This window comes from Chrysochloris asiatica, unplaced genomic scaffold, assembly GCF_000296735.1.
Source record: "Chrysochloris asiatica unplaced genomic scaffold, ChrAsi1.0 scaffold00039, whole genome shotgun sequence".
Classification (NCBI taxonomy): Eukaryota; Metazoa; Chordata; class Mammalia; order Afrosoricida; family Chrysochloridae; genus Chrysochloris; species Chrysochloris asiatica.
In genome coordinates, this window is record NW_006408557.1 from 19,450,647 (window position 1) to 19,461,230 (window position 10,584).

General features: G+C 45.7%; 1 protein-coding gene across 1 annotated transcript in view; it reads right to left on the minus strand.

Moving 5' to 3' along the window:
• Positions 1–8,685, minus strand: part of HCK (hemopoietic cell kinase) — a 29,686-nt gene extending 21,001 nt beyond the window's left edge. The window contains exons 1-4 of the mRNA XM_006860703.1: positions 8,558–8,685; positions 3,976–4,004; positions 3,555–3,654; positions 2,736–2,834 (exon numbers count right to left, since the gene is read on the minus strand). Of these exons, the coding sequence (XP_006860765.1) occupies positions 2,736–2,834; positions 3,555–3,654; positions 3,976–4,004; positions 8,558–8,607 (278 nt within the window). The 5' untranslated portion in view covers positions 8,608–8,685. The remainder of the gene's footprint in view (positions 1–2,735; positions 2,835–3,554; positions 3,655–3,975; positions 4,005–8,557) is intronic.
• Positions 8,686–10,584: the final 1,899 nt, after the last annotated feature.

The window sequence follows — 10,584 nt, forward strand, 5'->3', positions numbered from 1 at the left end:
ACCAGGGTAAAATATTCAAGCAATGAATGAGGCATATGGTAAGAAATGCCTCGCCAGCAATTCTATTGGTAGTGAATTATCCCACTAATCTTATGTTGTTGTTGAGTGCAGTCGAGTCGATTCCGACCCATAGTGTCTCTGTATAGGGTTTCTGAGGAGCAGCTGGTGAGCTTGAACCACTGACCTTGCAGTTCAAACAGCTTTGTGGTCTGGTGCATTAACCCAGAGCATCACACCAGGACTTCAGTCTTCACATACAAGGCAGAAATAACACATACACAAGAAGAAGCATTGCGGCTCAAGATTGGAAGCAACTGAAGTGACGACCACTGATGGAAGCGAATGATTAATGGTGGGGTTTCAATATGTTGGGCACACTATAAAAAGGAAGGAGGATGCTCTAAGTGCTGCATGGAATGATCTACAAGGCACAAAACAAAACAAAACTCCTGCCATCAAGTTAACTCTGACTTCTAACAACTCTACATAGGGTTTCCAAGGCTATAAGTCTTTATGGGAGCAGACAGACAGCCTCATTTTTCTCTTGATGGGCAGCTGGTGAGCTTGAACTGCTGACTGTGCAGTTAGCAGTTCCACATCTAACCCACAGCACCACCAGTGTTCCGAGCCAGATGAATTCAAACCCATTGCCATCAAATAAATTCTGACTCATAGCAACCCTATATAGGGTGTCCGAGACTGTAAATCTTTATGAGAACATAAAATCTCATCTTTCTCCTGTGGATCAGCTGGTGGGTTTGGACTGCCGACCTTGTAGTTAGCAGTCCAATGCTTATCCTACAGTGCTACCAGGGCTCCTTTGCAAGATGAACAGGTAACTGGAGGAAAAAAGGGCAAAATAGAGTATGCATAGTATCGACCACTTGCACAAAAGAAGAGAGGATACATGTATTTTCTCAAATAGATACAAAACACCTGGAAAGTATCACAAGCAATTGGTCACCCTGGTTGCTTCTGGGAGGGAAGATGCTGGCTGGGAACGGGAGGGAGACTTTTCACTCTCTGCTCTATGGCCTTCCATATGATCTGCATTTTAAAACATTTGAAAGTATTCTTCTATCTCAAGGCAGAGGGCAGGAAGTCTGGGGAGGAGGTATGTTTCTTCCCACCCTGATTCCAAACGGCCCAGTTGTCCTTCCTGAAGGCAACCTCTGGTAGATGTTTCTGAATGCAGACACATGTACTGAACCTTTGAAAGCATGTGAAAGGACTGATAGGAATATTTAGGACAGTGGTTCTCAAAGTGGGTCCCTGGACCAGCAATATCAACCTTACCTGAGAACATGCTAGACATGCAAATTCTGAATAAGGTATTTGGGGAGGGGGGGCCCAGAAAGCAGTGTTTTAACTAGTCTTCCAGGTAAGGCTGATGCCTCCTCAAGTTTGAAAACCACCAATTTATGTTATTGCCTTTTTACATAAATGATAAGTCAGCATACATGCAACTGTACCCACTTAGCACTTATGGTGCCTTTGAGGAATAATGCCAGCTGTGCTTCCTCCAAGGAATGAGGTGGTGCCAGAATTCTGTGAGCGTTCATTCAGAGCCCAGAGTAGGGGAACAGAGAGTGGCATGCCCCAGGACAGAGCCTAGAAGAAGAAGCAAGAAGCTGAGGGTGGGCAGGGGGGTGCCCTGGACAGCAGGGTCAGCAGTGAGAGAGGGGGCTTCTTCATGGCCACAATAGGGAGACTTCACAGTGCAAAGGGATTTCATGAGCACCATGAGGAGAAAAGCCCAAATGTTTCATTTGTATCAGCCTTCCAAGCATTCAGCATTCTGGTCACACATTGCCATCTAGCCAGAAAGCCATGGGAGTCATCATTTTTCAACTTTTTAACTGGCTGGTTCTTAATCAGATCTATTGCCGCCCTCTAGTGTAACCATCATTTTCCTTGTCAATCTCACCCACCACTCTATGAACACAAGGAGGAACCCTGTCTGATTCACTTAGTCTCCTCGGAATAGGGCCAGGTATACAGTAGGTGCTGAAAAAAACACCTCTTGGATGGCTGGGTAGATGGATGACTGAATGAACGAAGCATGAGTGTTTTTTGCTTTCAGAGTCAAGTTAGACACAAAGAAGAAGCTACAGCCACGCATGAATGGTTACAGGGGCTCTTTGAGGATAAAGGCATGACTGTCCTTACAGTTGCTGTCTGGTACAGGACCTGGCAAGGAGTGGATACCAACATATGTTTGTTGTGTGACTCAGATGAGGGGTGTACTAGCTGGCGTGGGCTGGCTCACCTCTGAGAAGAACCTTTTTGGTATAACCATGTGCTTCATTCAATAAGTATTTATTGAGCACCTACTGCATGCTAGGCCTGTGCTGAGGATGTAGCAGCAGACAAATGCACGGGTCAACAGTTAGATAAACAAGATAGAGTGCCTTCTTGAACTCCCATGCTGGCAGGGAGGCAGGCAATGCACTGTGGAGAATTAGATACACGAGGCTGTTTACACCAGCGAGACGTGTGTGGAGGGAATTAAACAGTGTTCCATGAGGGAGAGTCACAGAGAGAAAATCACATTAGGCAGGATGGTCAGGGAAGGCCTCTCTCAGACCCAAAGAATGAGATGAAACTGGCCAAGCAAACATCCATAAGAAGATTGTGCCAGGCAAGGGAGACAGCAAGTGCAAAGGCCCTGGGGTAGGAACAAGGCTGGCATTGCTCATGCTTCCTTCTGGAAAGTAAGAAAATGGAATACTTACTCTTCTGTCTCCAGAGAGTTAACACGGGCAACATAGTTGCTTGGGATGTAGCCCTCTTTCTGGGTGGCCAGAGATTGGGCTTTCCACCACTCTCCAGACCTGAGGGACAGGAGAGAGTGAAGGGGTCAGGGGACAACAGGCCAGCTCCCTGGTCTTTGGCCTGGAAAAACCCCACCCCAGGATGCCAGTAGGTTGAGAGGCAGGGGTATGATTGCCCTGGACCCTAGTGTGTACCCCAGGAGGAGGGCAGAGAGCTTTACAACAGTCCCGATTGTGCACGTGGAATCAAAGCCACAGCTGTGTCTCTGGTCCCACTTTTCTTCCCAGGACTTGACCTTATTAGTCATACTTAAGTGGGGGGCCTCTACTCATGGAAGACTGGTTCAGCAGGGGCCTGAAGTCAGAGGGAGTGGCCTCAGGAGTTTCACCAAGCATGACCACTCCTGTGCCAGTCCCACATATCCTGCACACTGTACTCGCCTGCGAAGACGGCCATTAGAGGGCAAGCTCAGTGATCCAAGGATTTCTGACAGCATTCACCTCACTAGGCCTGATTGATAGCTAAGCCTAATCACAGGAGCCCTAGGAAAGCTTCCCTGAGAAAAAATTTTCACAGAGATGAACGGAGATGAACGTCCCTGCCTGTGTACGCATCATTAGGATACAGTTCCCTTCCATGTTCACAGCAAACCCCAGCTTCACTGGCCGTTTACAGCCTAGTATAAGACAGCCTATCAGGGTCTTTAATGAAAGCACAGAAGAGTGTATAATTGACTATTGGAAGTGGGCATGCCTTGGGGAAGAGGGAGGGGGACTCACTCCTCCAGGACCACCATCTGGTCCCCCTTCTGGAAGCTGAGGTCTTCTCGGTGAATGGCCTCGTAATCATACAGGGCAACCACGATGAAGTCCTCAGAGCCTGCTGGGAAGGGAGGCATATGGGAGGGTGTCTCCCATCCGAGCACAGAGTTCCCAGTCCTGACCCACTGAGGTATCTGCTTCATGATGGAAGTAAGCATCCTGCCCTGCTCGGAGTGACCCGAGAGTCTAAGCAAGTGTGTTTTGTTCATGTTACTAAACAGTACTTAAGAAGCATGAAACACTATATGAGGTACTTACGTAGGCAATTTAGGGGATTTTTAAGGGGGCTTTGGACAGTTGGGGGTTTTCAAGCCCCAATTGGAAATCTAACCGTCGGCATAATTGATGGCTCTGCTGCCCCTGTTTGCCAGATACTTACCTTCTGAGGACCCTGGCATGTTTCCATTGCTGTTAAGGCCCTGTGGGGAAGAAATAGGAGGAATGAATCTGATAGTGCGTGCGAAACCACAGAAGATCTATGTTGAAAAGAATACTCAAGAACATCTCATCCCAACCCTGTTTCATGGGAGGAGGCCCAGAGAGGGCTGGGGGCCTGCCCGAGGTCACACAGTGCCTTGGGGTAGAGCCAGTACAAGAATCCAGGCCACCATCTGGTCTCTTCTGCCTTGGACATTCTGGGAGATGCTGGCTTGTCTCTTCCCTTTGGCAGACAGTGAGGGGGTTGGTCCAGCATTTTCCAAAGTATGTTTGAAGAAACCGTAGGTCCGTCAAGGGAGAAGAGCACAAACCAAGAAGGGGACTCTATCCAAGAAGCAGCAACACCACAGATGGAGGCAGAGGTGTCGACATGGAAAGCAGGAGCAGCTGAGGACTCTGGACTCATGGAAAGAGAGGGTCTTGGAGCTGGAGGCCAGGAAGCAGGCTTGCAGAATGTGCCCTTTGGTTGTTTAAATTTTTATATATTTCTGAATGTTTTTGTGTACATCCCCCTAGCTCCCCCCAAACCAAAACAAAACAGAGGGAATGGAAGCAAATACTGTTGAAGGATGCATGGAGGAGACTGGAAACATTGCAATGAAATGATGGTGTAAAGCTGATGTTCTCCCATGTAAACTGTCACTCAGTTCACAATAAAAAACAAGAAACCATAGGTCCATCAATATGTCCCACTGAATAAAAACTCTATTATGTGTATGAAGCAACCTAAGTGTTCATGCAAAGGACAAAGAGCATCTGAACTGTGGTACTCTAAGTAGTCCTCTAAGAGGGAGATTGGGTTTCATTACCAACATAACTAGACCTCAAGGAGAGACTGCCATGTGAGACAAACTAGTTCTGCAAGTGACAAATATATTTTCTGTGAATACACACTACATATATGTATGTTATTGTTAAGTGCTGTAGAGTCGGTTCTGACTCAAAGCGACCCTGTACAGGGTTTCTGAGGCTGTAAATCTTTATGGGAGCAGAAAGCCTCATCTTCCTCCCATGGAACAGCTGGTAGGTTCAAACTGCTGATCTTGCAGTTCGCAGCCCAATTTGTAACCACTACGCTACCGGAGCTCCATATATATTATATCCACATAACCCACAGTCTGGCGCTGTGGGTTAATGTGCCAGACTGCAAAGGCATTTGAACTGCAAGGTCGGCAGTTCAAGTTCCCCAGCTGCTCCTCAGAAACCCTACTATACAGGGTTGCTATGGGTTGGAACCGACTCAATGGCACTTCACAACAACAATATATATATGTGTGTGTGTGTGTGTGTGTGTGTGTGTATGAAAACTCATCTAAGTTCCTAAAAATTCATGAAAATGGTTTGCCAGGATCTACACCTACCTAACAACAGCTGATGCCTCTAGGGTGTCAGGCAGTTGAAATTGTAATTTTGTCTGTAGTTTCTGTTTCTGTTTTTATGTCAAGGAGAATATATTGTGTGTCATGCTCAGTTGTTGTTGTTGTTATTTGCTGTTGAGTTAGTTCTGACTTCAAGTACCCTACGCACGACAGAACGAAGTACTGCAGGGTCTCACACTGTCCTCACTACTGTTACGTCTGCGTCCACTGTTACTGCCACTGTGGCAATCCATCTCGTTAGGGGTCTTCCTCTTTTTAGTTGACCCTCCACTTTACCATGCATGATGTCCTTGTCCAGGAATTGATTCCTCCTGATAACAAATCCAAAGAACGAGGAATAAAGTTTAACCATCCTGGCTTCCAAGGAACACTCTGGCTGTACTTCATCCAACACAGATCTGTCTGTTCTCCTAGCATTCCATGGTATTTTCAACATTCTTCTCCAACATCATAACTCAAATGCATCAATTCTTCTATGGTCTTCCTTATTCATTGTCCAACTTTCACATGCATGTGAGGTGATGGAGAATACCATGGGTTGGGTCAGGCGCACCTTAACCCTCAAAGTGACATCTTTGCTCAAGAACACTTTAAAGAGGCCTTATGCAGCAAATTTACCTAAAGCATTACATCACACTCATAATTACTGTATTTTTACCCAAATAACACACATTTTCAAAATTTGTTTACCAATTGCTCCCTTTCCCCAAGAGGTATTTTTGTAAGTAGCCACTGTGCCATTTTAAAAAATGTGTTGCTTTAAAAAAATCAGCATAGTACATTTACAAAAGTATCTATCAGGGGAGGAAGTAGTTGGCGAACAAACTTAGAAGGCTTGTGTTATTTGGTGAAAAATCAGTAGTGATTCATTTAAACAAACCATTAAAAAAAACAACACACTGTAGTTGTTGTTAAGTGTCATTAAGTTGGATCTAACTCATAGCTACCCTGTCTAGGGTTTCTGAGGAGCAGCTGGTGGGTCTGAACTGCCGACCTTGTGGTTCGCAATGCAGTGCTGACCTTATGGCACTACACCAAGATACCACAGTTTTGGGGAGACTCACACATCTCTTGACAAAGGTTCACAAAGGCTCCTGGGGTTCCTGCCCTGAAGGAGACTGGTTTTGCCCAGTGTTTCCTAAACTGATTTAACCTCAGAACCCTTGCTCTGAGGAATACTAACTGCTGAGCTTACATCCTGCCGAAGGGGAACCATAAGTAGCTGATGACAGCATTCCTTAAAGCTGACTCTCAGTGAGGACAACCAAACACTGGAGGGAGAAAACCCTCTGACACCTGCTGACAACAAACTTGAGGACTCAGAGAACTGGAAGACCTAGAGCTCTTGCCATAGAAAAGGCCCAGGACTATGCCGGGGAGGGGAGGAACAGGCCTACAAGTGTATAGTGTGTGTGCAGCTCAGGATATCACCAGTGTGAGAATTTAGGTAATATAGCGGTTGACTGTCAGAGGAGGGAGCTAGTGGATCCTACTTACACTCCTAGTTCTAAAATTAGCCCTGTTCTAGGCATCATGGCTGAAGAAGAGAAAGCAAGATGGAGAGAGGCCAGGAACCCATGTCTGATGAGAAATGATTGGGAGGTATATTAAGGGAATGAGGGTTCACATAAGACTTTTGCCTTCAATTTCTACAGGCTGTTGTCAGACAATGGATGTGGTTGTGTTGGGGGTGGGATAAAAAATAGGTTTGGGATGTAGATTATGGATAACAGGCCTCCCTCAATAGGAGGATGAACTTTGTAAAGGATAGTGATCCCGACAGGAAGGGACCACCCCAGGAAGGAATGAGTTCACTGTCTGGAGGCAGTGAGCAAAGGCTGTACTCCCCTAGACAACCTCAGAGAAAGGATTGAATTAAAGGGCCAAAGAACAGAAAGAGCCTCAGCTCTGGGGTTAGAAAAACCTGGTTCTACTTAGCTTTCCAGCTGTGTGACCCAAAGGAATCATTTCACCTCTCTGAGCCTTAGTTATCCTCAGTGTTGTTGTTAGGTGCCATCAAGTCGCTTCCGACTCATAGCAACCCTCTATAGGGTTTCGAGGCTTTAAATCTCTAGGGGAGCAGAAAACCTCATCATTCTTCTGTGAAGTGACTAGTGGGCTTGAAACATGAACCTTGTGGTTTGCAGTCCAGTGTTTGTAGGATAGCTCCTATCTCATGGTTTTTGGTGAGAATTAATGATACTGAATTAATGATACAGTGTCTGGAACATAGTAAGTATCCAAAGAATGGTAACAATGATTGCAACTATTACTGCTACTATAAGTACCATCATCACCATTATTCTCATAAGTATTTTCATTGTTGTTATTGTTACTACCACTGTTACCATGGTTACTGCTCCCATCACCATTGCTATTTCAACTACCATTACTAGTGTTGCTACCGCAGTGGCTACAGCTACTCTTTTCACTCCCTGAAAACCCTGTACAGGGTGGCAACAACAACAACAACTGCTACTATTACCACCACTATTCCATGGCTACTATTGTTCCTAACGTTAGGATTGGAGTTTTGTCACTGTCATTCTTGTTCCTGTTGCTGGGACTTTGGATCTTGGATGGCCTGAGTTTGAATACTGGCTCCACTCCTTACTACTCTGTCATCTAAGGCAAGCTATTTACCCTCACTGTGCTTCATCTGTAAAATGGGTACAATTAAAATTGTTACTTACAATAGGGTTATTGTGAGGATTAGAGAAGACAGTGCTTGGTTCCTACTAAGCTCAGTATATGCATAAAATAAGTAAATTCTTTTACTAGTATTACTACTTCTCTTATTTACTACTCATACTATTGTTTCTATTGATAATATTCTTATTGTTGTTATTATTATTACTACAATTGTTACTACAGGTATCACCATGAAACCATTACTGCTGATTCCATTTGCTCTGAGGCTCACTCAGTCCTGGTTAGTGGAGCCCCAGCTGATCGGTCTAGGCCTGGACCACAGGACAAAGAGAAGTGACTCCTTGCCCAGACACCCAGTATAGCTGTGTCTTGGAGAGTTAGGGCACTGTGGGTAGCTGGTCAGCTCCATTCCATCTCAAACACTCTTAATACCCACACCCACTTGGGACTCTTAGGACAACATTGGGGTAGGTTGGAATGGCCACCTGCCACCCATTCCCACTCACCCGCTTATCCAAGGATGTGGGATCCATCATGCACATGGGGTTTTGCAGGGCACCGCCAGGCTCAGTTTTTGAGACCTTGCCTCTTGGCAGGTGGAACTTGGACTTCACGCACCCCATCCTAAGGGAGAGAGGAGGGAATGAGTCCCACACAGGTAAGTCTTCTGATGCTGACATTCCAGGCCCCCTGCCCCAGGCTGGCTCCTATTTGTCTGCCCGGCTTTAACTCCCTTCACCCCAGCCAGCTTCACCCTGATGACAAGGAGCTGGCTCTACCCTTGCCACCTCCTGGTCTCCCTGCATCCATATCTGCCGGGTGCCTGGCATAGAGCTGGCAATTTTTCATGTCATGAGCACTAACTAAGTTCATTCAGAAAATATGAGGGGGCTTCAAAGAGTGTATGGAAAATGAGTTAAAAGATAATGGGATTTTTCCATGAACTTTTTGAAGCCCCCTTATGAATCATGATGATAAGAGAAATTCAGGTGGGCTGTTGGCTCTCAGCCCTTGGCCCCTCCATTCTACTAGCACTCGAGTCCTCCCAATCTCAGTTTCTCATCTCTACAATGGGGACAACAATAACATCGATCGACGAGATGCTGGGAGGATGAAATAAGAAAACACATTTGGGGAGAAAGACTCAGCACAGCTTCAGAGTCAGGCTCAGCAGTCACTAAAAGCAAACTGTTATAATAAATTCGCATCTTATATGACAGAATGAGGTTACCCATCATGTGGATTGAACAATCTCTTTAAATAACAGTCAAAGCAGCAAATTCCTGGTGCCATTTTATAATTGGTTTATGAGTTCCTTTATGACTTTTTTTTCTTTCTCTTACTTGATGATTCATTTGCATTCATTCATTCACTCAGCAAACATCAAACACTCTTCTAAACTGTGAGTCTTTGGGTGATGCTCGGCTGTTTACTGAGAAGTTGTGATTCACGTTCACCCAGAGGCATCTTGGAAGAAAGGCGTGGCAATTTACTTTTTTTTTAATTTTAATGTTTTATTGTGAATTATGTGATAGTTTACATGGGAGAGCATTAGCTTTACATTCATCCTGTCATATATTGTTTCATTACCATGGTTACAATCTCTCCATGCATCATCAACCAACCAAAGGGTATACCCTGCAAGCTTGCCCCCTGGTGATCAGCACACAGCCCCTCTCCCTCTCTGGGTCTAAAGTCCCCAGCCACTCCATCTCTCTACGTCATCGTCTCTGCCTCCATCTCTGGCATCACTGCTTCTCTGGGTAGGGTCCCGCTCTCTGCTCTTCTCCCGATGGTCCCAGGGACCTCTGCTCCTAGAATGCAAAGTCAATCACTCCCCTCCTTTTGCTACAAAATGTCTATCTTTCCATTTCCAACCCTCACAGTCAGTCCTGATAACAATTATTCACTATTGTATCACAAGAGACCTATCCCCATCTCCTTTCATCAGCCCCGCCCAGACAGATTGGATACTACTTGGTGGAGATTCTACCTTCCTCCGCGCCCTCTGGATCTAGGGTCCCTCTTGAAAGTTTGTAAGCCAGTCACTTCTTACCTTTGTAGCCTACCGCACCCCCCCCAATGCAATTTACTTTTGCTAAAAAAACCCCGACCCATTGAAAATTCTCTAGAAATGATCATTAGCAACCAAGTATTCACCTCTGTGACAGGAAGACTGTAGGGAGTGGTAGAGACTGGACTGAATGGGCTCATGTCTATACCATCTTTAACAGGAAGCTCTTTCTCAGATCCAGCCTTTTAATACACATGACAGTGCAGGGCATGGGAACCCGGGTGGTACAAAGGAATATGGTACTAGGCTGCTAGTCAGGGTACTGGGTACCTCTGAAAAGCCTGGGAATCTACTTCTGAAAAGTCAGCCTTTAAAATCCTATGGCGCGGAGAAGGCGGCGCTTCCTGGACCGGGCAGGACAGTTTTTGGCTGTTACATAGCCCCCCTTTTGCTTTTGGAGGACTCTTTGTCTCCCTATATTACACAAGAAGAGTCAGCAACCACT